We start from the raw sequence: 20,053 nt of genomic DNA, 5'->3' as shown, positions 1-20,053 counted from the left end.
AGAGGAACTTTATGGTAAGCCTAGTTAACAAAGATCTACTTTTGCATGCTAACCAAGATACTAACACTTTGCCTAGTATTGTGACTTCTTTTTTGCGGGAATATGATGAGCTATTTCCGAAAGAAATGCCAAAAGGATTGCCTCTATTGAGAGGTATTAAACATCAAATTGACTTTGTGTCGGGATCACAAATTCCCAACAAATCAGCATATAGGAGCAATCCGAAGGAAACAAAAGAATTGCAAAAACAAGTTGAAAAGCTTCTAGAAAAAGGTCTAGTGAAGGAAAGCCTTAGTCCATGTGTCATGCAGTGATTCTTGTTCTAAAGAAGGATGACACTTGGAGGATGTGCATTGATTGTCGAGCCATCAACAAAATCACGATAAAGTATCGCCATCCTATCCCTAGACTTGATGATATGTTGGATGAGCTTTGTGGCTCACATGTGTTTTCTAAAATTGACCTTAGAAGTGGCTATCACCAAATTCGTATGAATCCCGGTGATGAGTGGAAAATGACCTTCAAGACCAAGTTTGGTCTATATGAGTGGCTTGTTATGCCCTTCGGCCTAACCAATGCACCTAGCACCTTTATGTGTTTAATGAACCATGTGTTGAAGCTATTTATCTATAAATTTGTTATTGTCTATTTTGATGATATTCTTGCGTATAACAAATCAATGGAAGAACATGTGAGCCATTTGAGGCAAGTTTTTGATGTTTTGTTGCGTGAAAGATTGTTTGCTAATCTCAAGAAATGTGTGTTTGGGGTTGATAAAGTGGTATTCTTGGGTTTTGTTGTGAGTGTGAATAGTGTAGAAGATGATGAAGAAAAGATGGAGTCCATTAGTACTTGGCCAACTCCCAAAAATGCAACCGATGTGAGGAGTTTTCATGGGTTGGCAAATTTCTGCAGGCGTTTTGTGAAAGGGTTTAGTACCATTTCCTTCCCCTTACCCGAATTGATCAAAAACGATGTTCCTTTTGTGTGGGGAGAAGAACAAGAAGAGGCATTCCAAGAATTGAAGTGTATGTTGAGTTCGTCACCTTTGTTACAATTACCCAATTTTGAGAAACCTTTGAGGTTAAGTGTGATGCTTCCGGGGTTGGCATAGGTGGGGTCTTGATGCAAGAAGGCGAACCATTGGCCTAAAGGGGCCAGCATTGAACTACTTTACCTATGACAAGGAGTTGTATGCACTTGTGAGGGTATTGACCCATTGGCAACATTATTTGTGGCATAAGGAGTTTGTAATTCGTTCGGATCATGAATCCTTGAAACATTTGAAGAGCCAATTCAAACTCAACAAGAGACATGCAAAGTGGGTAGAACTTATTGAAGCTTTCCCTTATGTAATTCATTACAAGAAGGATAACGAAAATGTGGTAGCGGATGCTTTATTTAGAATGTATGTTTTGCTAAATACCATAATGTCTAGGATGATGTGGTTTGAAAGCCTTAAGGGTTTATATTCTCAAGATCCTGATTTTAAGGAAGTTTTTGAGGAGTTGACACAAGGAAAGTAGGTTGACTGGTTCCAACTTGTTAATGGGTTCTTGTTAAAAGTTGGCAAGGTTTGTGTTCCTATGAGCTCTTGGAGGGAGTTGTTTGTGAGGGAAGCCCATAGTGGAGGTATGATGGGACACTTTGGAGTGTCCAGAACACTTGACATTCTTTTTTAACAATTCTATTAGCCCAAAATAAGGCATGATGTGGAGAAGTTTTGTGGGCAGTGCTTGGAGTGCAAATAAGCCAAATCAAAGACTCAAGGTATGTATACTCCCCTTCCCACTCCTATTGGTCCTTAGGTTGATATTTCTATGGATTTCATATTGGGTCTTTCAAGAACCAAAAAGGGTCATGATAGTATATTTGTAGTGGTTGATAGATTTTCAAAAATGTCTCATTTTATACCATGTCATAAGTGTGATGATGCATCGCATGTAGCTTTATTGTTTGTGCATCCTGTCCTTAAGTTGCATGGATTCCCCCGCACTATTGTTAGTGAGAGGGACTCCAAATTCCTTAGTCATTTTTGAAAGAGTCTTTGGGGTACAGTTGGTACCAAGCTCATGTTCTCTACTTCTTGCCACCCTCAAATGGATGGTCAAACCGAAGTAGTGAATAGGACTCTAGGGAGTATGCTTAGATGTATGATTAGAGCAAAGCCCACTTTTTAGGAGGACCGTTTACCTTTGATTGAATTTGCTTACAATCGGTCTCTTCATTCCTCTCTTGGCATGACTCCATTTGAAGTATGTTATGGCTTTAATCTGTTGATTCCTTTAACCTTAACCCCTTTATCTAGTGATATTGTTGTGAGTTTACATGCAAAACAAAGGGCGGCCAAAATGATGAAAATCCATGCCAAGGTAAAGGAGAGCATTGACAAGGTCAACACTAAGGTAGCCAAGAGACAAAATCGTGGGAGAAGAAAACTAGACTTCCAACCCATGATTGGGTTTGGGTTTATTTCCGAAAAGAGAGATTCTCTCAAATGAGAAAAGGGAAATTGAGTCCAAGGGGATATGGACCATTCAAAGTGCTTGAAAAGATCAATAACAATTCCTACAAGATTGACTTTCTAAGTGAGTATAATGTTCATAATGTTTTCAATGTGAGTGATCTTTCCTCTTGTGTTATAGGTATGCCTTTAGATTCGAGGACGAATCTTCTCCAAGAAGGGGATGATGATATGAACTCAACAAGCACAAGGCCATTCAGTAGGAGTCAAACAAGAGCACTTCAAGAGTTGCAAGCCTTGTTCATGAAGAAGGAAACCTTGGAGGAGATTGCGGAGAAGTCCTCCCGAATTTACAACATTTGGGAGTTGGCATTGGAAGAGTTGTAAAGTGGCTAGATGCGCAAAATGGATAAAAGTCCAAATATTGGGCTAAGATTGCAATTGGAGGTCATACTTGCAAGTTATGAGGTTAGAATGACAATTGAAGGTCATAATTGCAAGTTATGAGACTTTGGATGCAATTGAAGACCCATGTGGGTGTTTTTGCAAAAGAGCCACTTCAAGGCCTTTTGGTTAATAGGCATTAGTATAAATATGACACTTAGCATTCATTTCATTTTTAGCTTGAATATTGTGTGGACTCATATTGAGAGATTTTAGTCATTAATATAGTTTGTTTGGTTACCTACAGTAAGTGTGATTTCCTTGCTGCAAATTCAATTGCTTATCTACTGAATTCATCTAGATTGCTCATTTGTGGATTCAAATTGAGTCTTCTTCTTTGAATTCAAATTACTTTGGTTCTTTGGTTGAAATCCTATTAGGAGGGTTTAGATTTCATATACCTAAGTTTGCCTATAGAATTCAATACCGTTGGGTATAGTATCCATCCTTCTATCTTCTTATCCCCAATTTTTCGTATCCTTTTTATTTCCTTTTTATGTTGTTTAATTCTTAGAGTTTCCCGAGGTTGATTGTTATCAATGGATCAAATTTTTTATTAATTTGGGATTTAAAATTGGGTTAGTTTAATTACACAACGTAGACCTCTTATTGGAGGTCATGTGTCATATCTGGTATTATAAAACCCGCGTTAATTAAAATGGCATGGATGAGTCATTTTGGTAACCGGCGATGGCATAAATGAGCCAAAGTATTGATGAGTGGCATAAATGAACCATTTCCGATAGTTCGATGGCACAAATGAGTCAAACTATTGATGAGTGGCATAAATGAGCTATTTCTGATAGTTCGATGACATATTTGAGCCTTTTCCGTAGGATATTTAAAGAAGAAAATGACATCTTTAAGAAAATACTGAATGAAAAGAAACTCTTGTTTGCAGGACCAACTTGAAGAGCAGTTGAGACACGCTAGTTGGTCTTTTTGCACGGATTATCCTTCATATGCACAGTTATGCTCTGCTCTTTAATTTTTAATTCTGTTTTTTTTTTTTTTTTTTTAATTTATAAGTTAAAGGTTAACAATTTTACCACTAGCCACTCAAGCTCTTTAAAATTACAAATTGGGAATACGGAAAAGGGTCAAATATACCCCTGTACTATCAGAAAATGGTTAAATATACCCCTTGTTATACTTTGGGTCCAAATATATCCTTTCCGTTATACTTTGGGTTCGAATATATCCCTCTGTAATACTTTGGGTCTAAATATACCTCTCCTTCTTTAAAATTATTCGTGATGGAAATGAGATATGACGTGGCACTGACAACTCGGTGAGGTGGACACCACATGACATGCCACCTCACTACCCCAACCCATTTACCCTCTCTTCCCCTTCTTCTTCCACCACTACTATCGCCTTCCCTCCACAACCTTTGCCACCATTAGCACCACCACACCACTACCATTGAAATTATTTACCATCGTTTTCGGACAGCAAAATTACCGTAGTAATTGAGCTTTGCTCTAGATGACTAACAAAAATAAGATTAATTGAATAACAACATCTGATAGTTCAGTTGGTCAAAAGTTAACCAAACACCATATTATTTGAAACAATAGTCTTTCTTCAATTCCATATAGATATTTAAAGAATCAACTGGGCAACAATAGAAAAGTAAGAAACGGTTCTAACCAAACAAAAAAAGTACTTAAAAGAATAAAAAGGTGTTCCACGTGAAGTCATCGCAGGACATATGTTAGCTAAAAATTATTGTCGTCTTTGATACCTGGAGGGGAGGAGATAGTGGTGCGGTGGTGCTAATGATGATAAAGGTTGTAGATGGGAGGAAATAGTAATGGTGGAAGAAGAAGGGGAAGAGAAGAGTAAATGGGCTGAGGGTGATGAGGTGGCATGCCGTGTGGTGTCCACCTCACCGAGTTGTCAGTGCCACGTCATATCTCATGTCCATCATGGACAATTTTAACGGAGGAGGGGTATATTTGGACCTAAATTATAACAGAGGGGTATATTTGAACCCAAAGTATAACAGAGGGGTATATTTGAACCCAAAGTATAATGGGAAGGTTATATTTGGACCCAAATATAACAAGGGGTATATTTAGCCTTTTTCTGCTAATACAGGGTATATTTGACCCCTTTTCCATTGAGAATATCGAGACATGCTTCGCTTGACATAAGTTCTATAATATTTTTATCATCAGAAACTGAACTTTTGCCTCATTCAACACGCATTATGTAGGAATTAAGTTATGTAGCACAAGTTGCGCAATATTTTTCATATTATTTTGAGTATAAAAAGTTTTGCCTTTTCCGGCATAACTTGTGTAGATGTTATGATGCACATGCCGAAGCTAAATGTAAACTATCCCGAGCGAAATCTAAACTTTTGCCTTTTTTCATATTATGTTAAGCGTTGAAAATTTTGCCTTCTCCGGCATAACTTGCGAGATGCTATGATACAAATGCCAAAGCTAAACGTAAAATAAGCCGAGCGAAATCTAAGTTTATGCTGTGCCAAAAGTGCTGAAAGGCAAAAAATAAAGAGCACAAATTGAAGGGTAAAAATTAAACACCACCCCTAAATAGGGACATTTGTGCGATTTACCCCGCTAGTAGGGGGCTGGTTGATTTATATGAACTGAACTTGACACAAAGAATGTTAATCACTAAAAAATGATTTTAGGATTACCAGTTGAATGTTTATTCAGTGGGGTTTAAAGACAAGTGAGATCGTATCCGATCCCAAACTCTTTCGAACACTAAGATTCAAAAATGATTTTAGGATTACCAGTTGAATTAATAATGAATATGTAGACCAAAATATGTTGAATAATGCAAGAAACGATTGTTGTTTGAATTTAAGAACTCACTAAGTTTTACAAACTTGAGAGCAAAAGTTGCTAAGGTTACAAGTCTCAAAGATGAGATGATCCAGTCTTTCCTCCTGAAGCTATATTTGAAAAAGCCAAATCTAGATTTTTCAACTCTAACATATATCTGTTGTGACGTGATCCTGACTTTTCTTGTAAGCACACAGCGGCGCTCCACCTTAAGCTGACGGATGGGACAGGTTTAATAGAGTCCACTTGTATTGCATCTCTCGATTTTACCCTTCTCTGCACCCTAATCCAGATTACTCCACTTTTTTCGGGAATCCTGTGAGAGCCTCCGGGTCCGCAAAGTATTCATGCCCACGTGGCCTCTTCTCACGCTTCCACTTGTCCCTCAAGGTTATCTCTTAATACACAAAATAGAAGCAGGCTCAACTATGCGTGGCATGATTTTTATGGGCTTAGGTACCATGGAGAGGACTCGGGAGCTTTCACCACATGCAAACGTGATTTGGTAACGTTTCGGGGGGCTTTCTTCCCGTTCTCTTTGGCTATTGCTACGATAACCAACTGTGTTGAGGTTTGTGTTCCATCGGGGGTCTATAACCACCAACCCCCCCCCCCCCCCTCTTCACTCCACCCGGTTTAGTAAGTACTATGTGAAAAAAGATTCTACTCCTAACTTAAATAAACTAGGAAATCATGCAGACTTATAGTAAATTAGTATTGGTCTACTCATAATATATAATTTTTTTGGAATTACTTTAAGCAACCAAAAGCAGCCACCAAAGATTCAGAACTGCACCTGCTATATTCTGCTAGCATAGCAGTCAAATCAAAGCACCCAAATATCAAATTTTTAACTCATAATAAAACACATAATCAATCCTCTATTTCATTTTTTGGTGTTAATTGGAGGAGAACTCCATTGCATGCGTGAACGAATCAATGAGATTTATGTATTGGGAGAAATTCGTACAACCCAGCTGGACTAGTACTGTTAAGCCACGTGGCTAAAGGGATAAGTTAAGGATGAGTCAGCACTTAGTGTCACCGGAAGTAATTTCATTATACCGAAAGTAATTTCATTGCACCGGAAGTACCGCTTGGTCCAGAAGGCTGTTGGAATAGCTCCGAAGGAGAGCTCAACAAGCAGCCATTACGGATTGGGTTAAATGTTATCTTCTGGTGTTATTAGGCTTAATGATCCCTTTTATTGCTTATTATTACCCAATTAATGCTCATTATGAGAAGAGGCATAATACATAGTATATATATATGTGCTCCTAGCTCTTAGTATAAATAGGGATTGCCATTCCCAGTGGAAGGACACGGAATTCAAGAGGAATACATAACTCCCATATACAGTTACTCCATTTTAAAGTTATTTTATATTCTACTAAGTTATCAATCATAAGCTTGGCTGGAGAAACTAATACCGGATTCAATCGAGGCTAAGGCTATTCTTAACCTTGCTTTGCTTTATTGCATTTTAATCTAATCTATTTGTATACTGTACTAATTTACTGGTCACTTTGATCCACGTATCCTTGACCACGAACAAAAATTCAGCTGAATCGATTTTCGAGTAAACAATTTGACGCCCATCGTGGGGCCAGGACAATTGTGGTTGTCACTGTGACCATCGTTTGTCTTGCTAACACGTATCAGGCATGCAGCAAACGACAACACGAATACTGGAACAATTTAGGTGACGTTCTGCTAGGTCCGGACGACATGCCCCTCCAAGTACCGGTTGGATGGTTCGCACCCTCAAGATCCAAACGGGGATGCAACAGGAAAGGAGCAGGACCGCCGCACCACTAAAGACGACATTCCTACCGACGATACTGATGGAGAATTAGTGCAGATCCTAATGGAGCGATATTACTTGATGAGCGAGGAGATGGATCAGATGAGACAAACTATCGTGTCCCTCGCGTCCGGTCCTCAGGTCAGAGTCACGGCTCCCGGCGGAGTCCCCACAACTCCTACCGATGGAAATTATGTCGCTGTCTGCAGCGATCTGATCGTAGGAAGGAACGGTGACACCTCCAACAGTGAGTCCATTCGTGGTGTTACCTTCCAAGTCGAAGTCAAGCGGTTCATGAGAGTAGGGCTGGGCATAAAATACCGAAAAACGAATTACCGAACCGAACCGGCTATTTCGGTATTTCGGTATTCGGGAATTCGGTTCGGTATTCGGTACTGAACTATAAAATTTAGTATTTCGGGATCGGTATTCGGTATTTATAATTATACCATTCGGTAATTCGGTAAATACCGAATACCGAAATTAAGTCCACTAGTGAGTAGTCCAGCCCAAATCCGAAATATAGGCCAATTGTATAAACATTTGAAGTGCAGTAGTCCAGCCCAAATCTCTCTTACAATGATCCACATGACCTTTTGTTCATCTTTAGGTTTCCGTCTTGTTCGTGTCTTCAAAGTTGTTGAGCCTGTTTCTTTATCTCGTAAAGTCTACCTCACTTGTATACTCCCTATTGGTGCTCTTTATTCTGTTTCCCTTTGGCTTTCAAACTCTGCTTATATCTATCTTTCTGTTTCCTTTATTCAAATGTTGAAAGCCCTTATGCCTGTTGCTGTTTATACTATTGGGATCTTGTTTAAAAAGGATGGTTTCAAGAACTCAACTATGGGGAATATGCTTGCTATTTCAGTTGGTGTTGCTATTGCTGCGTATGGTGAAGCAAAGTATGATTCTTGGGGTGTTTTACTTCAGTTACTTGCTGTTTTGTTTGAGGCTACTAGGCTTGTTATGATCCAGATCTTGTTGACTTCAAAGGGTATTAGCTTAAATCCAATTACTTCTTTGTATTATGTTGCTCCTAGTTGCTTGGTTTTCTTGTCAATTCCTTGTATTTTTGTGGAGCTTCCAGTATTGAGAGAGAACTCGAGTTTTCAGTTTGATTTCGTTTCTGGGAAATTAAATGGGTTGAAGTTCTGGTTACTTCCTTTGTTTGATGGTCCAGCTTCATTGCTGGTTCATTTTAGGTAAATTTATTGAACTCACTCATGGTGGAAAACAATTGGTGTCCTTTGATTTCCTGCAATTTTATGGTCTGTAAATTACTAGCATTTCAAGCAGTATTGCTCTGTTGTAATCTATCTAAAGTAAGGAAAGAAGTAAACTGCACAGGATCTTTCTGACTTCAGAGAGCTTGTATCTTTGTTCGTATTTCTGAAAATGGGTTTAATCTGCATTTTCATAATGTAGGAAAAACTAAGAGTCGCTGTTCGGGTTCACAAGCTGCACTTAGCTTTATTCCAGGTACGTAATTATGCATTTTAGTGAAACCAGCTTCCTTTCATCCCATAATCGATATGCATACTTATAAAAGAGAGGAAAATCTTGAGTATTGATGAGCAAAAAAATGGTATTACCGAATACCGTACCGAACCGAAATTTAATTTACCGATTCCCGAATTACCGAACCGAAGTTTGAAAGTTCGGTATTTGGTATATACTTTCAATTACCGAATACCGAATTACCGAACCCGAACTTTAAAAATACCGAACCGAATACCGAACGCCCAGCCCTACATGAGAGAAGTCATTGAGAAAATAGATTGAACTTCCAAGGAAGCCAAGAAGAATGCCAAGGAGTTCCAAAGGCGTTTGAGACAAATTCTTGGGGCTCTCCCAGTTATTGAGCGCCCTGACGCAAGAAAATACATTCAACGGGCGTACAAACCTGAAGCCTCTCTAGAGTTGATCCTGAAGAGGTTCAAGATGCCCGACTTTCCCAAATATAACGGGAGAACAGATCCACAGGAACATATCATGGCTTACACAATGGCGATGAAGGGCAACGACTTGAAGGAGTATTCAATCACCTCATTTGCCATGTCGGAGAGACTTTCGCTCAGGGGGCTTTGACATGGTATTCCCAACTGTCGGAGCATTCAATCATCTCACTTGCTATGTTGGCCAATACATTCATCAAAGCTCAGGCCGGTGCTAGAAAGGGATATACCAGGAAGGCAGACATCTTTCGCATCGCGCAGGAAGAATCTGAACGCCTTCGGGACTTTGTTACAAAGTTCCAGAAGGAACGTATGCTTCTACCAGTTATGCCAAATGAATGGGCAGCCGAAGTTTTCACCAAAGGATTAAACCCCTTAAGTTCTGATGCTTCCAGAAAGCTAAAAGAAAACCTCATGGAGTTCCAAGCTACTACTTCGGAGGACGTGCATAACAGATATGAGTCGAAGATCTGAGTTGAGGACGACTTGCTGGGGGCTCTCTCAATAAATCCCCCTGCCAAGACGGACAAGGGCTTCGGGCCAGATTGAAATTCATCGAAAAATTATTTCCAACCATACCCACGTCCGAAAGCAACCAGTGGCGGGTCAGGCTATCGATTGTTAGAAATACCACATTTAAATAAGAAGGAGAACCCCGGGAAGAAAGGTCACGGGATGCAGCCTAGAAATAATCCTTCCGGGACTGTTTCGAAAGGGACAATATCTTAAACTAGCAGATTATAATTTCACCATCAACAAATCACAAATGGTGTCCGTGTTAAAGGCCCATACAACATCACGCCTTCCTAGACCATTGCGATTGGATCCCAGTACTTGAGATTAGACGGTTTGGTGCAAGTTCCATGGGACCCAGAGCATAAAACCACAGATTACCGGCACCTCTGGGAGCAAGTGGCCAATATGCTCGCCAAGGACATCTTCGGGAGTACCTCAGCGAAAAGAAAAGGAATTACTATGGTAGAGCCAGATCAGACGAAGAAAAATCACTACATGTCATTAACATGATTTTTGGAGCAGCCATGATTGCTGGGACCAGCTTCACCGCGTCTAGGAAGATAAAGATTTCGGTAACATGGGAAAAAAAAACTCGGGACTTCCCAGAGAAGGACTTTATTACCTTCTCTGACGAGGATGCGGCGAGTAATGGTTGATCCAGGGAGCTCGGCTAACATTCTCCGCTGGAAAGAAGTGGAGGATGTGGGTTCTCCTGGAGAAAATCATACCGGTAGCAAGGCCTCTTGCTGGCTTCAATATATCTAGTGAAACTACTAAAGGCAAGATCGACTTTCCAGTGGAAGCCGAAGGGGTCGTCAAGGTAAAATATTTCTATGTAATCGGTGGTGATATGCAGTATAACGCAATCTTTGAGAGGCCTTGGCTTCATGATATGAAGGCCATACCTTCAATACTCCTTTGCTGCTCAAATTTCCTACTCCAGAAGGGATCAAGCAGATCCGAGAGAGCAGCCGGCGTCGAAGGAAATGTTCACGATCGAAGAGCCCGCATGAGTTAAAAGTTCAGCTATACATGATGAATAACAATTACAGGATCCGGAGCTCATATCAGATGCAGTTCAGCAGGTTCCGTCGGAGAACAAGAACGATGTAGGATTGGAAGAGGTTGTAGACGAATAAGGAGTCCCAAGATACTTCTAGCCACCCGATGATTCAGATACCATGAAGTCTATGACTGAGGACCTCGAACATATCGCCTTGCATTTGGATCAACCAGAAAAATAGGTATACCTGAGCACGGAGCTAACCCCGGAGCTCAGCGAAATAATACTTAATTATTTAAGAGATAACAGTGACTGTTTTGCCTAATCCTATAAGGATATTATAGGTATACCCTCGGTCGTGGCAACCCACAAGCTCGGGCTGGACCTCATCTTCCCACATGTGCCCCAGAAGAAGCGACCCATTACTGAAGTCCGTAACAGGTTTATCAAGGAAGAGATATACCGTTTGTTATATATAGGATCTATTCGGGAGGTAAAATATCCAGACTGGTTGGTGAACTTAGCCGTTATACTAAAAAAGTGCAATAAATTTAGAAGGTGCATAGACTTTAAAGACCTTAACAAAGCTTGTCCGAAGGATGCATTTCCGCTTTTGAGGATCGATCAAATAATCGATGCCATGTTCGGTCATGAAGTAATGAGTTTTCTCAATGCTTACTCCGGGTATAACCAACTAAGGATGCACCCGGAGGACCAAGAGAAAACTTCTTTGATCACCAATTTTGGTACTTATTGTTACAATGTAATGCCTGCATAAAGATACTTTTTACTAACTGTTTCTTCCATTTTGCAGGTTTAACACACAAGAGGGATGTCTATGATTTACATATCAGACAAGGAAATGGAATGCAACTTTTACAACAAAGGGATGGTAATACTTCTGTAATTTGTAACATACACTTTCAAATAGTAATTATTCAATGTCTGGTATTAGTGCCATTTGGTACTCATCCTATTGAACAAAAATTATTTGGAATAACTATGAAGAAGATATAGAAGATCCCAAGTAGGGAACAAACAAAATCAAATGATAAACAACAGAGATTAAAATTTTCAAGATCTAACAACAAGCACAAAGAAATCAAGAAGGGAAAAATGCAAATCCGACAAAGACCAAGGAACATCAACAACTACAATCTTCACAATACATCTGTCGCATCAGCTATAATACAAATTGGAAAGAAAACGCAGGCAAAACAACTAGGAAATCAGTGAAATCGAGAAAATACCAATCGAAGATTATAAAACTCAAAACAGAGCTTTCAATCTTCCAGCTGATTATTCAAACAACAAACGGAGAACCCACTGTCAAAGCCGATCTTCAGTTGCATCACAGCAACAACAAGATTGATGAATTTTTTAGATCTCCGGCTAGCACATTTACTTTCCTAATAAGGGCTTTGGAATTTGGGTGTTTTCATTTTCTTTCGAGAATAGGACGCTATTTCCTTTTTGTTTGTATAGACTTTATTTAATACAATAAAATAGCCCTTGTGGCCTTATTTTTTTAAAAAAAAATTTCTTCCTCGGCTTCCCAAGTCATCTCTTCTACATTCTTATTCCTCCAGAGTACTTTTACGGAAGCTACATGTTTGGTTCGCAACCTACGAACCTAGCAATCTAGAACAGCAACAGGGACTTCCTTGTAGGATAAGTGCTTTGTAACCTAGACATCATCTAGGGATACAACTCTGGAAGGCTCTGTGATGCACTTGCGGAGCATGGATACATGAAAGACCGGATATACAGACTCCAAGTATGAAGGTAGGTCTAGCTCACAGGTTACTTGACTTGCTCTACTCATAATCCTGTAAAGGGTCAATGTATCTAGGGCTAAGCTTAACCTTTTCACCAAACCGCATTACGCCCTTCATTGGAAACACCTTCAAAAACACTGAGTCATCTACCTGGAACTCCAAGTCTCGTCATCTATTATCTACATAACACTTCTGGCGACTCTGAGCTGCTAGTATCCTCTTCTAAATGAGCTTAACCTTCTCCACCGCTTGTTGGACCAAATCAGACCCTATCAATCTTGATTCTCCGACCTCGAACTATCTGATAGGAGATCTACATTTCTGCCCATATAGATCCTCATACGGGGCCATTTGGATACTGGAATGGTAGCTATTATTATACGTGAAATCAATAAGTGGCAAATGATCATCCCAGCTACCTCTAAAGTCTATCACACATGCTCCTAGCATATCCTCGAGCATCTGAATAGTACGCTCAGCCTGCTCGTTTGTCTGGGGATGAACTTGTTATATCCCGTGCTTTTACGTATTTGGAAAAATTAGAAATAATCTTGATTTGTGAAAAATAAGGTCTTAAGTTAATTTTATGTAACACATGAGTTGTTATGAAAGAATATTAATGTGAAAGTGTCGGGGAAGGTTAAGGGCAATTTTGGAATTCTGGAAATTTATTTCGGGAATTACAAAATATGGAGTATAAGTCATAGGGCCAAGAATAATGAAAGAAAAGTAAGGCCCATAAGTGAGGGGGTGGCCGGCCATGCCATGGCTTGGCCCAAACCCATGATGTTGGTCATGTGACTTAGCATGTGACCAACTAATTATAAAAAAGGGTTAAGTTTCAAGAAAATTCAAGAAACATTAAACAAGAGAAAAACAAAACAAGCAAGAGCAAAGAAAGGAGAAGGGTTTCGGCTGGTCATAGTGAAATTCAACCACCAAAAATCTTACCAAAAAAATTATTCTCTTGTCGGATTTTCACTAATTCAAAGTCCCTTTACAACTTGGTGTAGTTGATTTGGAGAGAGAAGCACTCAATTCTTCAAGGTGACCATTCATTCAAGTGAAGAAGAGGGAGTAAGAAAGGTAAGAATTCACCCCTTATTCTTGGGTTATAAAGTCATGTTTTTGTTGTAGTATGTAGAGATGAATTGATTGTATGGAAACATAGAAGTTTGCAAAGTGGATAAGAGAGATAGCCTATAGCCGTGTGTGTATATGTGTTGTATAATTATGGTGAGTCGAAATTATGTTGAATTCTAGTTATGTTAATGGAGGAATTCACATTGAAAAAGGAAGTTGAAGTTGGAATATAGTAGTTGGCCGTGTGGTAGGGTTCTTGGAACATGGCGATGAATTAATGTTATTTGGTGTGTTAGTGTGTTATTGTGATGTTTGCAATGTAAATGAAGATAAAATGATATAAGTTTGTATTGAAATGGAATGTAGAAACTTATGTCGTTTTAGTATGATTTTCCGACATTAGGAAAATGAAGTTAATTGGTTGTTAATTGTGATGATCATTGATGAATTTGGAAGTTGGAAACATGTTATGGAGTTGTATGCCAAAGGTTTGATGTTTTGCATAAGTTATAACTTTGACGGAAAGTTGTATATTATGTATATCGAGTGTATAACTTAAGGAAAATGATATGAAATATTTCTAAATCTATATTGTGATGATCTTGAGTGATAATGAATGTGAAATCATTGATATTAGTTTGAAAGTTTGGGTTGGAATGAAGGTTATGTCAACTTGTTAGAAAGATGACTAGTTGAAGGATATTGTGTCTTTAATGGTTGTTGTTGATGTTGATGTTGTTGTTTGGGTTGTTGTTGATGGTTTCTAGCCGAGTTGAATTCTCGGGGGTGCTATATGTATAGGGGAAGTGCTGCCGAAATTTTGGTAGATAAATATGCATTAAGTTGAAATCATGGCATCCATAACTCACAATTGGTAAATGTGACCATTTGCAGATTTTTGACGAAACGGGAAGTGAGCTTGGATAGACTTAAAAAGCTCAAGAGGTATGTAAAGCAACCCCAATTCTTCCCTTGGCATGTCCTTAGTGTGTTAGGGTCGGATCCGGGCCTCGAAAGACTTCTCGGCCCTCGGAATCCGCAAGAGAAAATTTCAGTTTTTCCTTCAGTAGAATTGAATCATTTCAGTACGCTTTGCATGAAATAACGCAACTTTGCTCTAAATTACTTGGAAAGTCATAGAATGTTTGTAGAACCTTTTTAGGTGTCCCCATAAGATTAGAGGGCACAATTCGAGCCCGCCGCCTTGTTTGTCCCGAGGCGGGCCCACTATTCCCGGTTTTGCCCTTAATGTACTAAAGCTTTCCTTTTAAGCGATTTTTTGAAAGAAACGTTTGACTACCCTTTTTAATTACCTAACGAATATTGTTTTAAATATCCTATTAAGTCTTGTAAATTATTTTGACACCCGGAACGACTTCAGGAAGGTTATACTTCTGAAATTTATTATGATATCCGAAATGCATCTATTATGATCCCGTCCAACTCCATTGGATTTGTTTGGCTTTGATACGCTTCACCGAGTCTTTGAAAACATTTATGATATTTTTAAATTGCATTAGTCTCTCACTACTCCATTCGTGGATGCCCCAATGTTTCCCACACTGAGCCCGGGCCAGGATATGTTGTCAAGCGTGATCCTCTGCATTGTTCGCCGTGCCTCGATGTGAGGGGGCAGGTATACGCGTACATGGGTTTGTGGAGTATGATGTGCCATGTCCGCTTGTTCTGATATGATTTGCTATGGCCATTTGATATGACATATTATGCTACGGGGTTATGCCCCTATTCTGATTCTTCTGTGTTGTGGCACCAGCGTCGGGAGGGTGGCCACGTTCTGTCTGCCGAGTCCCTTGGCAGGGGCCGGATTTGATATGACATATGTTTCTATACACACTCTGCATGTTTTGGAAATATGTATTTGATACTTTCTGTACGTTCTGTACCAGTTATGATTTTGTTTCTGTAATTCAGGCTTTACATATTCAGTACATATTTCGTACTGACCCCCTTTCCTCGGGGGCTGCGTTTTCATGCCGTGCAGGTACCGACGACAGGTTTGCCGATCCGTCCGCTTAGGACCTTATTCTGCTATTTGGAGTGCTCTCTTATTCAGAGCCATCTTTTGGTATAGTCTGTCACTTCTATATATGTATATTCTCGTTCATGGGTACGGCGGGGCCCTGTCCCGTCATATGATTTTGTCGGTCTGTTTAGAGGTCTGTGGACATGTTTGTGGGTTGGGGTCTTTCTGTACAGTTGTGTGCTTATGTTGTGCTTGGGCGATTCCATTCGCCGCGGCGGCCGGTCCGCACATATTTAAATGTTGCTTTGTTGGCCCTGTGTGGCCTTTGTTGGTATTTTCTGCGTGCAGGGTATATGGGATAGTCCGTAAAACAAAGGAAACTCTGCCGAAATTTTTCTGGAAATTATCTAAATTGGAAATAAAGCCTTGTCGGCTTCTGCTATATACTAGAATGTGTTTGAGTGCCCAGATCGGACACTAGTCACGGCCTACGGGGTTGGGTCGTGACAGAACTTCTGTACTAAGGTTCACTTGTGTCCCCAATCCTTTCTGGATTGATATCTAGAATTTAGCTAAACTGTGCACCTCTGTCTGAAATAATAGATATTGGAACACCATGAAGGCATTATCTCCTTAATATACAACTTCGCGTAATCTTCGGCGGAATAAGTAGTCCTGACGGTAGAAAATGTGCTGACTTTGTAAGCCTATCAACAATCACCCATAATCGAATCAAACCTGCGCTGAGAACGAAGCAAGCCTATAATGAAATCCATATTAATCACCTCTCATTTCCAAGTTGGAATCTCTATATCCTGCAACAATCCGCCAGACTTCTGATGCACAACTTTTACTTACTGACAAATTGGGGATTGGGCCACGAACTCGACAACATCCTTCTTCATACCATTCCACCAGTAAACCTCTCTAATGTCATGGTACATCTTCGTCGTCCCTAAATGAATAGAATAGCGAGAATAATGAGGTTTCGCTATAATTTGTTGACGTAAACCTGCAACATCCGGATCGCACAATCTGCCTCGATACCTCAGAACTTCGTCTCTGAAAATCTCAAAAGGTGACTTCTCTTTCTGTGGGGCTATCTCCCTGTACTGAATCAAAGTAGGATCCTCATACTGGTGTTCTTTAACCTTAGATACTAAGGATGATGTCTCTGTATTTTAAACTTTAACTCTTGCATCGCCTAAGTCCAATAATCGAACTCCTAGGCTAGCTAACTGATAAAGTTCATGAGCTAACTTCTTTTTTCCTGTTCACAAGTAAAACAAACTATCGATGGATCTGTAGCTAAGGGCATCGGCTACCACATTTTCCTTCCCTGGATGGTATAAAATATCAACATCATAATCCTTAAACAGCTCCAACCATCGCCTCTGACGTAAATTCAATTCTTTCTGCTTAAAGATATACTGAAGGCTCTTATGATCTGTGTAAATATCAACGTGGACGCCATATAAATAATGTCTTCAAATCTTAAATGCGTGGATCACTGCAGCTAACTCCAAGTCATGGGTAGGATAGTTCTTCTCGTGCTTCCTCAGCTGTCTCAAATCATAAACAATAACTTTACCGTGCTGCATCAACACATACCCCAACCCGACGCCCGAAGAGTCACAATAAATAGCATAGCCCTCTAATCCCTATGGAAATGTCAGGACTGGCACTGAAGTTAGTCTGTTCTTCAACTCCTAAAAACTCCACTCACAAGCGTCTGTCCACTAGAACTTAGCTGCCTTCTGAGTCAGCTTCGTCAGTGGTGCTGAAAGAGCGGAGAAACCCTCTAAAAATCTCCTATAATATCGTGTCAACCCCAAAAAAACTATGAACTTTCGTCGGTCTCGTGGGTTTAGGCCAAGTCTTCACTGCCTCTATCTTTTGAGTATTAACTCTAATGCCTTCATATGATACACTTTGTCCGAGGAAAGCCACGGAGTTCAACCAGAACTCACATTTACAGAACTTCATATACAACTCTTATCTTGAAAAACTTTGAGTACAATATGCAAATGATCCGCATGCTCAGTCTCTGATCGAGAGTAGACTAGAATATCGTAAATAAACACAATCACGAACAAATCTAAGAAGGGTCTGAATACGCTATTCATCAAGTCCATGAACACTGCTGGCATATTAGTCAACCCAAAGGACATAACAAGGAACTCAAAATGACCATATCTGGTCCTGAATGTTGTCTTCGGAATATCTTTCTGACCTGATGATAACCTGACCTTAAGTATATCATCGAAAAGCATCTGGCGCCTTGCAACTGATCAAATAAATCATCAATCCTTGGGAGAGGATACTTGGTCATTAGAAATAGATAAAATAATTATAAGAAAAGATCCAGGACTGCAGATCCGGCTAGTAGCTCACCCTAAAGTCTCTGATGAATAGCCTCAGGATTAGTCACGAGGTCTCGAACTGGAACCCGAAGCAACTATGCACTCCACAGAAAGTGAAGCAAGCGTAGTATAAGTACGACACTAGTACTCGTAGCTATCATAGGCCGACAACGATTAGATAACGCATATAAGATAAAGAAATCAACAAGTAGAGCAAATAAGGCAATCAAGTACAGTCACAAAATCAATCTTCTGTTACAATTTCAGAAATAGTATGAAATTCATCAAATAAGCAGTCCTGAGTGAATGAATGAATGTATGGAAATGCGATGCAGTGCCACACATGCCATCTCTCCACTCCCGTACACACATGCTAAGGGATATGCCTCAATGACATGACCCATGGGGCAGCCGCGAAGTCCATGTATCAATCTCGCTCTCCAACAAAGACCTCGGAGGCCTATCAATAGTGCTATACAGGCCAACTCTCGCTCTCCGAAAAATACCTCAGAAGGAATCAATCACTATCTTACCATCATATCGATCATGTATAAAAATGGAATGCATGACGTGCATGGAATCAATTCCAGCAACATCGCAAATAATAGAATGAATAAATAATTGCATGTCACGAATACAAATTACAACTCAAGTTGATAATATTATCCTCCCATTTTTCCATGTGGTAAGTCAGATATCGAGTGCCAAAGTAGATTAATAATAATCATAATATATTAGCAAACATGGCGACAAGCCCACATAACAACATTCATTCCAAGCCGGTGGATTTATTACCACAACTATACCCAAAGTCCTATCATGTTTTTCCCGTCAATATCTACAAACTACATACGGTTCTCTAATCCAAGTCTAGAAAGGTAAGCCATAACCTATCTCAAAGGCTGAACAGGTGCTAAGAAACTTATGCCAACGCCTTTCTCTTTCGGAGAACCTCAAAACTAATGTCTTTCAAATACGCATTCTACGTTAGAACATGAATCCATGAACACCCATAATGTTATACTTCTAAATGGAATCCAAGAACACCACCCCAAAAGCGACCCCAGGCCAACAAGGGCAAAATCGAAACTTTAAGTTAGAAACATGCTTCCCATAATCTAAATTGTCATAATCCTAAGTTTCATGGAATTCTAACCCCCATGGAGCCTCCAATTTCAGTAATTACACAAAACCTAACTTGTGCCAAAAACCTATAACTCAAATCATTTGAAAATCCATTTGAAGTTGGAAATCGTGTTTGAAATAGTTTACCCAAGCTTCAACAAGCTAATATTAGGAAATTTTTCCAAAACACACCATGATTAATAAGAGAAACTCTATTTTTGACTTAGGGTTCATAACCCTTTAAATCACTATTCTAAAACATGATTCCTAACATGAAATTTCTAACTAATTAAAGATGTAATCGTAATAGGATGATAAGAAACTTACCCTAATGAAGATTCTTGAAAATCCCCTCAAAATCTCCCTATACCGAGCTCCCTAGGTCTTAAAATGTGTTTAGAATGAATGAGGTTCGAATTTGGGGAAAAGAATTAAAGGGTTCTATTTTCAGCGATTTTTGCAAAAGCGGGATAAGGCTTGCAGGTGCGACCTGGCTTCTACGGAAAATAATCCGCAAAGGGGGAAACCACTAACTTCCCGAAATTCCTCAGAAGAGGAGAAAAGGGCACAACAACGGGCGCGCAGGTGCGACCCATGGCTCGTAGATGCGGTTGCACTAGAACTAGAAAATTTGGGTTTTCACCAAGTCCGATCCAACCCTCCAAACTCGTTTAGAAACTCATGTACACAAACCAAACATGCAAACTTATCA

The 20,053-nt window shown here is 39.7% G+C and overlaps 1 protein-coding gene across 1 annotated transcript; it reads left to right on the top strand.

Moving 5' to 3' along the window:
- The first annotated feature begins 2,869 nt into the window (after window positions 1-2,869).
- LOC132608082 (probable sugar phosphate/phosphate translocator At2g25520) lies at window positions 2,870-8,867 on the top strand. Its single transcript, XM_060322155.1, has 3 exons — window positions 2,870-2,932; window positions 7,448-7,675; window positions 8,084-8,867. Exons 1-3 carry the CDS (start codon window positions 2,870-2,872, stop codon window positions 8,738-8,740), a joined length of 948 nt encoding a protein of 315 aa, XP_060178138.1. The 3' UTR covers window positions 8,741-8,867.
- Window positions 8,868-20,053: the final 11,186 nt, after the last annotated feature.

This window comes from Lycium barbarum, chromosome 8 (genome assembly GCF_019175385.1).
Source record: "Lycium barbarum isolate Lr01 chromosome 8, ASM1917538v2, whole genome shotgun sequence".
Lineage (NCBI taxonomy): Eukaryota > Viridiplantae > Streptophyta > Magnoliopsida > Solanales > Solanaceae > Lycium > Lycium barbarum.
The sequence above is the reverse complement of the archived record's forward strand: the minus strand, read 5'-3'. Positions and strand labels throughout refer to the sequence as shown.

Coding starts and splice junctions, on each gene's coding strand:
- LOC132608082 (XM_060322155.1), top strand. CDS start 2,870: ATGGATAAAAGTCCAAATATTGGGCTAAGATTGCAATTGGAGGTCATA. Junction 2,933..7,447: donor TCATACTTGCAAGTTATGAG/GTTAGAATGACA, acceptor ACGTTCTGCTAG/GTCCGGACGACATGCCCCTC. Junction 7,676..8,083: donor CCCTCGCGTCCGGTCCTCAG/GTCAGAGTCACG, acceptor AAACATTTGAAG/TGCAGTAGTCCAGCCCAAAT.